Source organism: Channa argus, chromosome 10, assembly GCF_033026475.1.
Source record: "Channa argus isolate prfri chromosome 10, Channa argus male v1.0, whole genome shotgun sequence".
Classification (NCBI taxonomy): domain Eukaryota; kingdom Metazoa; phylum Chordata; class Actinopteri; order Anabantiformes; family Channidae; genus Channa; species Channa argus.
Window position 1 is genome coordinate 12,002,797 of NC_090206.1, and position 16,048 is coordinate 12,018,844.

The window sequence follows — 16,048 nt, forward strand, 5'->3', positions numbered from 1 at the left end:
AAACTGTTACATTATTGCATTTGTGTTCAAAGAAAACGTACAGTCAAGTGTTATTTGAACACAAATAGAAAAAATAAGATTAAATCATCTAGTAATACTATACGTGTGCAAATCAAGAATCATTTTTGGTCCCACAGGACCTTTAAATTCAAATATATTCTTACATAATAACATTTCCTAAGTAAAAAGCTTAAGAGGGAAACAAAGTACACAGACATTTTCTATTTGAAAAACACCTCTGTATTTATTCATACCTAGTTATACAAGGTAGGATGCATCATATAGTATATACAAAATCTTAACATTAAAATATCAAAAGAGATAATAATAATAATACACATATTTATATTTCTTTCTATAAAAAACCTGCATCTTGTTATAAAGTTGACCAGCTTCTTTAGACTGGTACTAAACTTTAAGTCAGCTTTTAGGTGTTTCTTGCAAAATGTGATACTTACAAATTGGGTTGTGACATTGTTTTACAAAAAAACTGCATGTGCCAAGCATGTATAGATAATATCTTTAAACGGCACCTGTAAAAGTAGGTGGTAGTATATGCAAGGGCCTTTGTGTGGAGATTTTTTTTGTGAACACGTGTGTGTGTATTACATTTGTAACTTAAATTATCAGCACTACAATATGATCAACAGCTTTTGGCTTCCACCACAGCAGAATGTGTTCCACACGTCTATAGCATGAGTCTTTATGCCGGATGCAGCAACCCTCCCATTTTATTCGTGCTCGGTTGGCTGGGCGGGCCACCCCAGCCCTGGTGGGGTGGGATTCGCCATCCCAACCCAATTCTCTACCAATGATTAATCAGTACTACAACATGAAAGTTGTTGAAAATAAACTAAACTATAAAAAGTCTCACACAAGTGTTTGAGGGACACACTTGTGATGCATCTTCCACTTAGTGATTTAAATTCTGTATTCATAATAGTTAAAAATAATATGTTTTTAACTAAAAATATTCCTGTTCTTGCAAACCATTATTTGTCTCCATCACACTTTATTTTTCTTTGCTATGATATACAATCAGGGAAGCGTGTACTACTAAACTAAGGGGCTGCACAGCTAATTCAGCTAGTCTAGAAAAATGTAATCCTTTGCATTATGAAGAAGATGTCCAAGATGCAGCAAAATTTCTCTGTCCAGCAGTTATAACATGAAAGTCCCAGTGTTAAATACTGGTAGTATTTGTGCTTGTACACTTTGTGGATTACTGAAGTTTCATACAGCTGTGTGGTACGCATTCAGCCTGTTCCTCCAGCTCAGGGCAGGGGGTGCCAGCATTGGCTGGCCGCAGAAGGATGTAACGTGTTCGGTGGCGAACACCACCTTTGGAGCAGGGACCCAGACATAAACCCCAAGATGACCAGAGAGACACTTCACAGTCCAGTGGGGTTTCTGTGAGTAATGTGTGAGAAATATGTGAGTTAAGTTAAGTCAGTCTTTTTTTTTAAGCACAGTCCTACCTCTCAGCAAGTGTGTGAAGACAAAAGGCATCAACCTTCCAAAACAGTCACATACATACACAGATGTGACTCTGGGATTCTGGGCTTGGGACCAGCACCAAGGTAGCCTCTGATGGCTGGGTGGGCTGATGGCCTTCTGCAACCCAACCCAATGCTCGTCCACTGATCTATCAGGCCACTTTCTCCCTTTATCTATTTTTACACCTTTTATCATTCATAAACTATATTAATAGGGTGTATTATCTACCCAAATAGGTTACACATGTAAGTTGTCATTACTGTTATTGAAGGGATGCTGCAAACATGTTACACATTACAGCTACAATATGCAACTTGTGAAAGCAAGTAAAAGCATGAGACTCTACTTCAATCCACTCCGTTCTGCTGCCCTCCTTCTTCCTGCTCTGTTATTCACTTTTCATCTTCTATGCTACCATCTTCATTAATCATTATCAAATTACAATAAATAAAAAGCTGCAAAATGTATTAATCAAGCAGTAATTGCTAAAATTCTCTGACTGCTTAGCAGGAGGATCCTCGCTCCAATCCTTTTAGAAACAACAATCTCTGCTGATCCAATTGATTGACTGGATCCAACAGTTTGTTAACATGCGACTCAAAAGCCTGACATTGGTTGGGAAGTCTAAATGCTCTAAAACTCTAAATGGTGAGAGAACCCCTTTAATGAACAGAGAAACAGAGAAAGTGTGTTTTGAGCTGTAATTTCTTTAGGAACCTTGTACAATATTATTGCAATACAATCAGTGTAATTGTCTTTTGCACCTTTTATGCCATTTTTTCCTATGTTTTTACCTGAGAAGTGCCGAGGATTGACAGAGTTAGGAAGAATATGGTTGGACAATGAGGCTTGATGGTCATGTGATCTACTCTGTTGAGTTATCTTTATGCTGGCAATGGGTGGAAGCTCCTTTAGGCGAGGATAGTAGAAGGAGTTGGCTGGGTGATTTGGCATCTGAGATGTGATCTGAACAAGTCAGCACAGAACAGTCAGGCCTATTTTTTCATGAGAGTTAACAGATTGTCAGCACAAGTTCAAATACACAGCAACCCACTTTAAAACACACACAGGGAACAAATTGATTATTACATCTAATACGTAAGAGAGGCCTTTTCTACTTCAGATCAGACATGAGGGAAGCCATTGAAGTCCCATTCCCATGTTGCTAACCTATTTTAAGACAAGGGCCAACCTATGTCTTTGTGTCACAGTTAATTGAATGCACAAATTAGTAAATTATTGAGTGCATGTATGAAGTAAGGTTGTTTTTTTGCACTTGTCAACCCTGCGAGAGCTCACCTTTGTTATGTTTTCTGGGGGGCTGGTGGGAAAGTTGGGAGAGGAGAAAGTGAATCCACTGTCTGTGCCTGCATCATAAGGCTGGAGGTCAACAGTCACTTCCTGTTTCCACTGGCTGCCATCACAAAGGTTTAGGCTGTCTATACCAATGAACCAGTCAGGGCTGGGGATCATCTTCACCATCAGGGACAGCTGGCAATCAGAGACGGAGAATGAAGTTAATCGAAACTTTTGTTTCAAGTACAACATGTCCGTTGGTCAGTTAGTCCATAACTTTGAGTAACACAATTTGACTCAATTTGAAATATTTATTTCTTCCTCGGGATTAATTGTTTTAACCGCTTAACATTTCCTCTAGCACGATGATCACATCATACTTGTGGCAAAAAGTTTTCAAATTGCAAAACTAGTGTAAATACATCAGTAGTGTTATAATGCTAACACACTAAACTAATACAGTGAACATTCATAATAATCTGTGCTGTTGTTTAATATGTTTGCATTGTTACTGTGAGCATGCTGATGTTATCATCTAGTTCAAAGTGCTGCTGTGCCAAAGTACATCCTTACCCAACTTTTTTGTTTTTCTATGTGCAATAGCCATAAACACTGAGATTTCATCATTACTCAAGATAACTGTCTTTTAGGTCCTGCATGTGAATACTGATATTGCACTGAAGATGTGATGAAATCTTCTTTTCCTTCTTCTCTTTGACAAAAGTGTAAATGAACTTACAAACAAGATGCAACAAATTAATTAATTCACAAGAAGTAATAGTTAGCAAACTAAGCACAGCTGGGATTATTTCTGGCTCCAACCAAAAACCTAACAATCTGGATGATAATGACTTGGACAACAACTGTCTGCGGAAGAAAAAACTTCACAATCACAGAAACACAGCAAGCATTCTCTAGCCTGTTTCTCAGGTCTCAGCTATCACAACTAAATGTCTTATAACCAGATGACCAGTGTTCTTATACTGTAGACAATTTGTAATTAAAATTAAAATCCCAGAAAAACATAAAACAGAAAGACATATTCACCCCCACCTCACCACATCATATCCCCCTGACCCAACAAACACACACTGTTGATACCAGGTACCAGGTTTTCTAAACTTTTTAACTTTTAAATGAAGGGACTGGGGACTGCATGCGTGTACTTAGTTTCCTGTGCAGGTTTAGACTGCGTCTCCTGTGTGATGGATGATTCCCAAGAGTTGGTGACTTCATTCAGGAAGTGGCCTAAGGTCTAGCACCCACTGAGAACGCCTCCACACTTTCAGCCTGATATTTGAGGACTTGGGCTAAGCTGCAAAGCCTTACGATGGGATGGGTGGGCTTGGACAGCTTGGGATGAGTGGGAAAGGGTGGCCTGGAGTCTGATATAGTGCTGGATGGTTGACTGCTGGAACAGAGATCAAACCAACTGAGCAGGCAGAGCAGACCACTGGGGATGGGAGGCATGTAGTGTCAGAATTACACTTGAGGTCTGTTTCTTTCTTGTCTGACACACAGGAAGAAATACAAAAACCCAATAAGAAGCAGTTCTTTTGCTTTTCAGAATCCTCTGCTTATCCCATACTTCAGTTCTTCCTTTCTTCCCCCCTCTGCTAACGTCCCTCCCTGCTCTTGTCTTTTTCAGCTCCTTGTGAAACATTTTTTTTCCAAGAAGCCATTCTGTTATATAGATTGGATTGGGCCACTCAGCAAAGGTGTCTACTAAGGGGAAACCCTCAGCACTGGCTTGATAAGTCCATGGTGGTTTGCAATATAAAACATGGCGCAGACAGTTACTCAAAGCTCACATGATCCTTCTCACTTTTTCTGCATCACATTAAATCTTCCACATAGCTTCGGAAAGAATGAGTCTTCCAAGAAAACACGCAAATTAGTCTGGTAACCCCAGCACCTTCACGTTCAGTTGTTGTTGTCTCATTTTCTGTGCAGTTGGATCGTAGATGGCATTTATTTGGTGTTACTTGTCTGGTTTGAATTACAAATTTAACAGCATAAGCAGGAGGCTAGTGAATATGGAGATAGGAGTCATGTGTGTTTGAAATTTTTGGATCATTGCGTAAGAATGTTTTGGTTAGTGGGCAAGAGAAAAGGTTGTGATTTATAAATACATGAGAGTGAGAGAGAGAGAGAAACAGACAGACTAGACTGAAAAATAAAAAGTTAGAATGTAAACAGACTCACATCAGTCAGTCTGCTGTGTTCGACAGGCACAGTTGTGACAGCCTGATTTGCTACTGTTCAGTCTTTGATAGAAACACAGACAGATCGATATAAAAGCTGTAACAGACATAATGTATCAAAACAGCTGTTAGGGAACTGTCTATGACAAGTACTTACCCGTGATGTCCTCCAACAAAATTGTTCATGATTTTTAAGCACTCTAAAGAGTTCAGGCAGCGGTGTAACCAATAAACAAATGTAGGTCACCAGACATTCAGGCAGGAACACACCTATTACTAAATGTCCACCCTTCCTTTTACCTCTTTCCCATAAATACAGAATACTTTCTTGCTAGTTGTAACCCAGGAATTAGATGACACAGTACTTTTTTCCCGCATTGTCATCCCTCATTCTTATTTAAAATGATTTGCCTACGTATCATTAAGGTCTGATCCTGAATTTAGCCCAAACCTCATAAAAAAAATCCAACCATGAACTTTGCTCTCCTGCTCACAAGGTTTCTCAAGGACATTGAGCCTGTATCCCAAGTACACTCCTGCCTTGAAAATTAAAATTTGTGTTTAACTTTTGTTGAAAAAGTTATATGGTATGTTTCACAGTTAGCTGTTTTACTTTTACTTTTTGAGCCTCCCCAGATAATGTTTTTGGAAAGCTGCAGTAGATGGAAAGTAACACAGGGAAGGGAATTTTGTACTTAAATTATCCTTGGAAAACGTCCATTTGATTTAGTTAATCCACCCAGCTGAAGCCTGATATTAGCCCCGGCTAAATGTTAGAACACAGTGCTGCACAAAACAAGTGAATGGATAAAGTCTGTGGTCTCTGCTATCAACCAAGGAAGGACATTTTAACCCAGTTTTACATTTTGGAAAATATACTTCGTTATCGGCTGAGAACAGGGGGCCTGGTGACTCAGCGGTAGAGCACTTGGTTGGGATCCAGAAGGCCACAGGTTCGAATCCCAACCCACCAGTCCTGGCCCGAAAATGGGATGGTTGTGGCAGGAAGACCATCTGCCGCAAAACACATGCCAAATCCACGTGAGGAACACGTTTGGAGGCCGTTGATCAATTAGTTATCAGCTGAGAGTTTGATCAGAAAGTTCATATCACATTTAGTGTGCTCGCCACGTTGATTGTTGACACTCAACAATCTGTGTCCAAAATCCTCCCCTATTCATTCATTCCCTACTCCCTACAGAGTGTACACTATTGAGTGAACTACTTATTGTATATTACAGAGATAGTAGGGAATGAATAGGAAATTATTTTGTCTTTATATTAAGCTAAACTAACCAATGCCTGGCAGCAGTTTCATAATCATCGTACAGACTTACTGTACAGGAAATCTTCTAATCTTACTCTCTGCAAAAGTAAATAAACATGTTCCCCAACTTGTCAAACTGTTCATTTCACTTTTACTAAACTTGATACTGGGCAACTGGGTAACAGTTCACTGGAAGAGCAGGCAGAATGCAGGTATGCAAGATGAACGTGGGCATTTGTAGCTACAGGTCTTCAGCACTTGGGCTAAACATTGTCTGATTGGATAATGGAAAGAAGTGGTTAAGTGTTTGGTCAGAGTGAATGGATGTTATGGAGAGGCCTGGGTTACCAAGTGACTGAAAAGGTACAGACAGTTTGTGTGATTTAATGTGTCTGAGCGTCTGCATGCTTTTGTCAGTGACTCTACTTAAGTTTTATTTGTGCCTACCAGTGGGCTCCGAGGCTGCATGAGCAACTCTGTGGAGCTGTGCCCAATGCCATTAGGGATACGAGCCGCTCGGTACATGGCGCCGACTATGCGTCTCTTCCTGGCTTCCTTGGCCGCCTTCATCAGTTCCACTGTCACCCCTACTTCAGCAAAGTTCTGCACCCCTGCACTGGCTGGAGCACCCTCCTCCCACAGACGAAAAAAATGATTATGGCTGACCGCTAAAGGCAGAAAAGAAACACAAGTAAGAGGAGAAGACAGGGGTGAGATGCTTATTCGTTGGAATGCATATCAATGTCAGCTCAGTACCACAGAGCCTCAGCCAGACGCTGAGATCATTTCCACCATGGAGCCTGTATGTATTTCTATGGCTGGCTGCTACTTCCTGCACTTAAACGGATAATTCTGAAGAAATTGCCCACATGCAAACAGCACCGGGCATTATTGCACGCTTATAGCGATATCTTTTCTCCATCTATCACTGATAAAACCACAGCACAGGCTTGAACTGCCAGGAGAAAGGTCAGGACTGAAGATGACGGCCAGATGCTGGACAAAAAAATTATTTAAATGATTTTGAAAACGCTGTTAGACGTATTTTTGTTACCTTTCGGCCGAAAAACCATTTGCTTCACATTTTCATATTTAGTTCTGGTTATCTATGAAATTTCTGAAAAATCCAGAGACTTATTTTATGGTGTTTGTACCACACGTTTTGGAGCTCCTTGCTGAAACCCAATGGGCTAGAGGTTTTCAGGGCAGACTAAGGTTAGCCAGAAACACGCTGACAAATGCTCTGAAGGTTCTGCCTTACCTCACTTAGCAGAGCTGCGTACAGACACACGTATACAACCATGCAGTTATACTTAAATACTCTTGACACATTTTATTAACACCCACACCACATCAAGCCAGAAACATAACCTGCACAGCACACTTCACAAACTATCATGTTTCCCCTTAAACCGCCATTACTTATGAACTTAATTACATTTCCATCCTAACAAGTTTCCCACAGGCGTCACGACCTTGAAACTCAATAACATGTCATTGTGTAAGACCCACCAAGATGTTAAACCCCACTTCCCATCCTTCTTAACATGTTGGTAGTGTTTGTTTTTTGTTTGTTTGTTTTGGTTGACCCATGACAAACTTAATTCTCTCTTCCCTCTTGCCCCCCAGTTTCCACAATAAAGCATACAACACAAAAACCCCAAACCTCAGTGCAAATCTCAGCGCCAATTACCCAGGGACATTCAAATCCATCATTGGTGTGTCAGAATCTCTGGTGTCTGTCTCTAGTAAGCAGGGCGTCCTGAACTGCTTATGATTGGAAGCCTGACCAGGCCACCACAGACAGCTGTAAGCAAGTGCAACTGGGAGCACTCACACGCACGCACATATCTGCTATATATCCCATGCTTCATGAAAAAAGAATCTAAAGAGAGGGTCCTTAATTGCTTCTCTTGCTCTGAGGTAAGTGGTCTGACCCCACTCCAACTATCATTCACCGCCTTTACAAAATTTCACTTTAATATTTACAGCCAATACTGTGGTAAATTAGTGGAAACGTGCAAAGGAATTTAGGATTACCATTTCACGTCCCTTAATGTCACTATGACTCCATTGATCACCTTTTCTGTTTTTCTGTTAGCTTCCCTTGTCTACAGATATGTGAACAGTTACAGTAAAATAATATCTGAGGTGGACTGCTGAAGTGATTATCCAGCATTAGACATAAGTTCCCCCAAAAATGTTTGATTTTCAAATAACTAATTTCTTTATTCCTAGCAATCTGACTCACCTATAAGTTTGGACCACTGTGCTGGGGGCCGGAACAGTGGATACTGTTTGGGGAAGGCCTGTGGGCTCCAGTGACCTGTAAAGACCAAGATGTATGAAGCAGTTCCCTTGGCTGTGCATTCGGTCCTGTTAAGTGGCCGTAAAGGACCAGCAAATGCGAGGCACAGCTTCAGAAGTATAATGAGTAGCTGTTGCAGCCAACCCCAGGTCAGGTGCTCTGATGACATCATCTGAAAGAAAAGAAGAAATGAATGATTGAGTGCAGTTGTTAGAGATTGTTGACTTTGGTTGGGTTCCCTTATGATGGTTAAAAATGTTGCTCCTACCCCAGTGTTTTCTTGGATACCACATAATGTGTGTTACGTTTTAAAATCCAAAAATGTCCATAAAGGAGCCAGCAAAGGATCTTCACAAAAGCATTTAAGACAACAAACGCAGACAATACTGGAAATTCTCTGTAATTAGCATACACATCAATTTTTGTCTAAGAACAAAGCTTAGTGAACCCACTGACCCACAAGCCATTTAATAAAACCAATCTCCTACCCCTGACAGTGTTGGTGCAGAGCCAATCTGTGTCCACACGGTGAAATCATCCTTTGCTGTCATGTTAATATTTGCCACAGAAGCCGCCCTAAAATAAAACAACACGGATAACATCTCTGAGGATATCCTGTCTGCTCTACTGCTCTTCTGACCTCACTGACTGGCCATCCACTGACCACTGCCTACTGAGTCAGACTCACTCTATGAATGGAGGCAAAAAGGCGAGGAGAGCACATGATAAATTCTCATAGCACCCTTACATGTCATTGTGTATGGCTATAGAAAGGAAAAAAAAGAAGCCACTTTTGTTTTTGTTTCTTTGCATCACCTATTGCCCCATTTTAACAGCTAATTTTTAAAACTTTGCCTTTTTACTCACTTGACATACATGTTTCTGTGTCTGTGTGTGACAGAGAGAAAGAGTGAGACAGTGATGGTTTGTAGTTTGTAGCCTTGTGGGTAGTTTCTATGTTTACCGTACTACACCTAAAATCCCAAATCCAAGCAGCTGCAGACCCAATGTGGGTCAAGCAGTGCACAAACACACGTGCATGCAAATACACACACATCTCAGACGCACATAACATTCATGTCCTGCTGCACATTGTCCCTGAAGTCTATTTCTAGGGGTCAGATTGTATTACTCTGCCATTATAGCTCCAACTCCAACTGTGACACTTTTCTAACCACAGGCTTGTGAGTCACTGAGTGTTTTATCAATTCCCTGTCTCCATTAAATGTATATTAACCACTACCCAGTTCAACAGCTAGTCATAAAAATACCTAGAGTATGGAGACACACAGAGCCCAGCTTTGATCTCACAGCGCAGTCATGTGATCGTCTCACTGGCTTCAACTTTGCTGCTGTGCAGGAGGCAGATACAGTTCCAAATTCAGATGCTTGACAGTGCAACAAGTTCAACACAGGAACTTGCTTTTGGGAGAAGTAACATAAAAATCTAATTTTCAAACTGTTAATATTCCCTATGGGCTGGGGTTAATGGAAGTTCACTGCCTGGATGTGGAAATTTTTTACATCAGTGTGTGATCTTTATCTCAGGCTGTTGCAAAGATTTTGTTGCTTTTATGACTCTTTCATATAAACATCCCTAAAAAGATTAGTATAAATAGTATAGTATATATATAAGTATAAATTCACAGCATGTGACTTACCTGTATATTTTTTTCCCAATGTTTCTGATTAAATGCAAGGCCAATTTTAGGCTGACAGTGGCTGTTGTGTGGTCTTTGTTGCTGTACCAGCTATTAATCAGATGACCGAATTAAACACTAAGTTCAATAGACCCTTGGCCAATACTTCTGAATGTGTCATTCTGAAACTGTAACACAGAGACAATTCTTGAATTCCCACAATGACACTAAACTTTTGTCCACACACACACACGTTGCAGACTGATGTCAGCTGAGTCTCCTGAAAACTTTCAGAAAAATAATCAGCTGTATGGTATTAGGTTATGCTTACAGAGGCCCACATTTTGTTTCAGTTTACCCGCTTACATTATATGACATGCACTAACACCACAGACCTCCTTTGATCAGTCAACATAGACAGATGCAGCAGATTTTTCATCAGGCACAAAACACAATAAAATGAGGGGATGTGGCGTGGATCCAAACATAACGGCTACCTCCCCATGGGTACCATCCCTATGTAATTACAGTACAGTCACCTCATGCAGAGATAATACACACATCCACCTAAGGTCATATCCACAGGCATGCAGATACATGCACAAGAACAGATTTGTGCAAACAGCTAGATAGGTCCGTTTTTAACTAGGAGATAGCCAAGACATAAATTGCTTTTTTGTTTGTTTTTACTCAAAAATCTTTTTCATCTGGCAGTGTTGGATTCAAGAGCTTGAGATGAGAAACAATATGCCTTGAATAAGCTTTTTGATCCCGTATTATGTTTATCAATCTGTTCCATTTTCCCTTCATAGATGTGCACAAAAAGGAACACACCAGGTCATTCTTGCATGAAAACAGAAGGTTGGAACCCTGACTTTGTCTCATGCAAGCGGCCACAGACATTATGACCAGTGTGGGCAGCAGTTCAGACAGAGAGAAAAGTGAGAAGATTTTGGTTTCAATTTCAACAATTTCAACAAAGGGACAACATGGATGGAGAGAGAATGCATAGACTTGTTGGTTGCATGTAAATTGTACTGCTGCGAAACAGCAAACAAATGCAAATATCATATCATTGTCTGAATTGCCGGTAGGTTTATGTTCAGGGAAAAGCAGAAACACAACAGGAAAGATGTCTGTGCACATTACTTTGGCGCGAAAACAAACATGGTGTGTTAGACAATAATTTTACCTTTTTGAACTTTAGTTCTATGGTATGTACCTTATAAATTTGCTGCACTGTATGAGTTGACAGGTGTAACTTTGCAATAGTTACCTTTACTACAGTATACCGTATACTGTATACTACATATACAAATAAGATGTAATTTATAAATATAAGGCACTGGTGAAGATTAAAGTGCCCTGCTACTCATCTACCTTGAAACTGTTGCATTTAAATAATGCATACAAGTTAATGCATCCATCATATTGGTTGCATGTCTACTAAAAATAACACTATAAAAGTTGATAACTTGTTGGCATTAACCATATTATACAATTACTCAAGCAACACTTTGAACCATTGTTTAGAACATTTTTGTAAACTTAGGTTTATTTAAGTTACTAAATGCTTCTGCCAGTGCATTAATTTACTCAAAAATACTCAGGATCCTAAGACAAAGAAACAAGCTTACTGTATTTGATGTCGTATGGCTAAGAAGGTCTTGTTTTGTGCATATAATGAATGGAGGCTTAGTGTGTGTCTTACCTGTGTTGGATCAGTCGATGACGGAGAGAAGCTGCAGCAGAATCACAGAGAGGATACAGCTCCACACCCTCACTCTCTCCCTCACTCTCTCTTCTACACTGTCTGGCGCAGCCTTATCAACCTTTATCATGTGTCTTTATGTCTCTTTCCAAGTTTCTCTCCTCCTCCCTCCTCTCTCCCTCTTACTTTCTCCTCCCCCTGCACCTCTTTTCTCCCCCTAGCTTTCCTTGTATGGAAAGGCAGTTAATACTCATTCCTCTCGTCCCGTTTCTCTCTTCACTCCCTCTCTCTTTCTTCCTTTCAGTGGCTGTGTAAACTCAGCAACCTCAAAGCTGACAAGGTAATCAACACCACATTGGCCTCTTTTAACATACTGTCCACCACTCAGCATTGTGTATTTTCTTACTTTTGTTCTTCAGCACATGCTGTCAGGCATACAGTTGCCGAATAATGGCAATAAATTATGAGAAATGAGAACAGAAACGGAACCTGGAGAACGCTCACTCCTCTCGTCCCGTTTCTCGACGAGTGGAGCCGGGACACATGCACTGACTTTTTTTTAAGTTAATTTACTGATTGGACATGCAGAAAATTAAAATGGCTTTAAACAGTTTTTCCTAATTTTAAATAGCTCTTTTGTCCTGTGGCAGATCTAGCTGCTATCTGAGCTCAAGGAAACCCCTTTCCTCAGGTCAGACTGTGTGTGTGTCTGTGTGTGGGTGGGTCTGTGTATGTGTGTCAGTGTGTGTGTCAGGGACATTTGGACACCAGTTCTCACAGCTGGTACACACATGGACAACCAGGGAGGTTTTTGTAACAGCCCACCACTCACTTATCAACATGTCAAGGCTCAGACTAAGTGAGGCTATGTGTACTTTTGTTTGACCTCTCATACGTTTGCTTAAGCTTATACAGAGTGTGTATTTGAACTTGCAGAATGTTTGTTACTTTTCTGATTATTATTCATGGCTGTGATGTTACAAACAGTCAGTCTCTATTCAATCTACTTTACTTACGCGCACACGCGGGTTAGTGTGTGGATTAGGTGCAGCGAATCACTTTATCTGCACTATTAACTCGACCTGGATAACATCACCCAGACCTCAAAGAACTGTATAACTTGCCTGTAGTCCTTCCAGCAATTAGTGGAGATGTAGATGATCTGCCTGCCTGTCTGTCTATCTGTCGGTCTCTGTGCAGTTGAAACTAGGTTACAGGAAAACGCCCGACTTCCCGCTGATTAATTGCAGTGAATTCAGCATCTACATTTACCTTTGTTAATGTGAAACATCAGTGACACGCTGTCAGATGTGTGGATGTAAGTGTCAGTGCATTAGACACACACAAAATTTCTCAAAATGTGAGCTCAAGGTAGCAAGCCAACGAACATTTACACCCACAGCCCATGTGCTTGTAAACCTTTGTGGGAATTGATGATTACGATGATTACTAGAACACACACATCATAGTTTACAGTTAAACCACAATCTGCAACTCACACACACACACCAAGGAGTGGAAAGGGACACCAGATACAGTAGAATGGCTACAAGTTGGCTGTCTGACGCAAATCTCGAAGAGAGCTGTAGGTTTTCCTCCTGTCAATCACACATTCACGTCAGTGTTACACAAGCCAAGTAAGCCAAGCAATGAGAGGAAAACCATGAGCTAATCACAGAGGGCTGGGCCAGGGCCATAGTAGCTCTGGTGTCTCCACCACCGCAAAACCGAAGACATACAGACAGACAGACAGGAGAAAAGAGCAGCATTAGGAACAGATGGATAATATTGACTTTGCATTGTGTTTCAATACTACTGAAGAAAAGTGTGGGAAAAAATATACAGTTTAGTAAAGTGTGGTTTCCAAATGACAAGGCTGGCATTCTATTCTTTTTTGTCAACCAATGCTTTGAACAGACCATCTCCTAACTTCTCACGTCTCTACCCTGTCTGTGGTGCTCAGCTCAAAGCCAATGTGAAAACTTGAATATTTTTTAAAAAGCTCAATTATATAATTAAATTTAAAAATACCTAATCATTGCAACTACATTGTAGTTTTATTAGCAAATAAACTGGAGTAAATAATGCATTTGATGGGCACTACTTTAATATAACTAACCTTAGATTTGTAGTTTATCGTGAATCAATTCTGCATATCATATACTTTCATTAAGCTATAAAAATGTAGTTGATGAGAAATGTGCAATCAATAATCTACAGCAAAAATGTTACCTCCAAAAACTGATGTGTCTTTTTAGTTTGCAGTTTTTTAACAACAATGGCAGAATTTATTAACAATTAAAAAATGAATATCACTAGAGTTATCCATTAAATAAAGTAGGGCTTACTGATGAAATGTAGATCAGATGCACTGCAGTATTTAAAAAAAGAAAACAAAGCTGGTGTCATCTAATGATGATGAAACACCTTAATAATTCAGTGACTCAAATAAGAGTGCTATGAAAAATGCTATGCTTCATTTTCTAATAGAACCAAAATATTATAATTATTAGCATGTGTATTATTGTAAAATATAGTAAGATAATTTATAAAAATCTTATTCGCCATGCCCATCTTTCTAATTACTTGCTATTACAAAAAAATCTCTTATCACATAAACCGTGAGTAGATTTTTAAGACATCTTGTAAAAGGGACTGTGGACAGAAGCTAATGCTATCTGAGGGACCTTGGCATGGAAAAAGTTATAAACCCCTGTCATTTTCTTTTTGTTCTGAATACTAAAGGCAACAAATGTTATTTGTGAAGGATAAACCATTTTTCAGTGCAGTAAATTGAAGGTACTGGCACCATCCATTAAAACTTATCCTATTCTGGGTGATGGGGGCGCTGGAGTCATTCCTCCAGCTGTCACTGGGTGAGAAGTGGGGTGGACATATAGCTAATCTATCTCAGGGCGAACACACAGAGACACAAACAGACAGACAACAATTCACACTCATATTCATATCTACGGGAAATGTAGAGTCACAAATTAACCTGACATGCATGTCTCTGGACTGCTGGAGGAAACTGGAGTACTGGAGTCCCAAAAAATGTGTGGAAAACATGCAAACTTTACACAAGAAAGTCCAGCCAGCAATGTTTTGAACTGGGTATCTTCTAGCTGTGAGGCGGCAGAAAGAGCTAAGCACTTGACCACCATGCTGCCTCCTCTCCAAACAGTATGTTCATTTGACCGGTTTGACCCATATACTTTTAGACTGAAATCTAAAATGATGGGCAGTCTTGCAGGCGTAATATATAAGTGCGTATGTCAAGCTACAGGTGGTCGACGCTCCACTGTTCTCTGTTGCACATTCCTAACTGGGACTTATGAAGCAAAGAGCCTAAATGAGTGATTAGGTCTGTTAAAGTACTATTCACATCCTGGGCCTCCTTCAGCTACACACACATACACATACTATTATATCTGTCCATTACTTAGGTAGTCCCAGGGCCGCACAGAATGCAACAGTATGTAAATGAGCATGAATGGTATTTAAACCAATAGCTAGATTTTCTTTCCACCAAATAAAATATTGACCAAATTCAAAAACTGATAATTTAAAGGGTACCAATTTTACCTGTCCAAGTTTGCTTACAGGAGAACTACTGAATATGTTAAAAATAAGCTTTTTGTTTAGGCTCTAGAGTGCTGCAAAGGTTTGATAAATTGCATCAAATGATACCAGCTAAGTCAGTGTTGGTTGGAAATCAAGATGAAAACAATCTGGTGTAAGTCAGAAATATGAGCTTAACAGACCTCTGTAGAACCCCTCTCAGATGGCTCGAGGTAACATTAGCCTTAACTGGAGGTGTCCCCAATTTTAAACTTGTTTCCTATGATTCAAGTTCGGGGAGCACATCTAGTAAACTTTCTGCAGCATTCTCTATTTCCCTCGGATTCTGGATTACATTACATCATCTGGGAAAAATCTGAAGCTAAAGTTCAACCTAGACTACAATGTCTGTATCATGACAACCAGATGTACCAGAAGCATATGCAACCTGATGACATCATTTGAAGTTAAACACCCTCCATATGACATCATTTGGGCGACTTTTTTTCTGAAAGCAAAACGGTTTTTAACAGAGGGAAAAAAATAAAAATGAAAATTAATAAA

At 40.0% G+C, this 16,048-nt stretch overlaps 1 protein-coding gene across 1 annotated transcript; it reads right to left on the reverse strand.

Annotated features, from left to right (window-relative positions):
* Window positions 1-214: 214 nt before the first annotated feature.
* On the reverse strand, window positions 215-12,070 carry spon2a (spondin 2a, extracellular matrix protein). Its single transcript, XM_067517739.1, has 6 exons — window positions 11,924-12,070; window positions 8,516-8,744; window positions 6,712-6,932; window positions 2,797-2,988; window positions 2,292-2,463; window positions 215-1,410 (listed from the first exon to the last, which is right to left on the reverse strand). Exons 2-6 carry the CDS (start codon window positions 8,742-8,744, stop codon window positions 1,223-1,225), a joined length of 1,002 nt encoding a protein of 333 aa, XP_067373840.1. The 5' UTR covers window positions 11,924-12,070; the 3' UTR covers window positions 215-1,222.
* Between the last annotated feature and the right edge of the window lie 3,978 nt (window positions 12,071-16,048).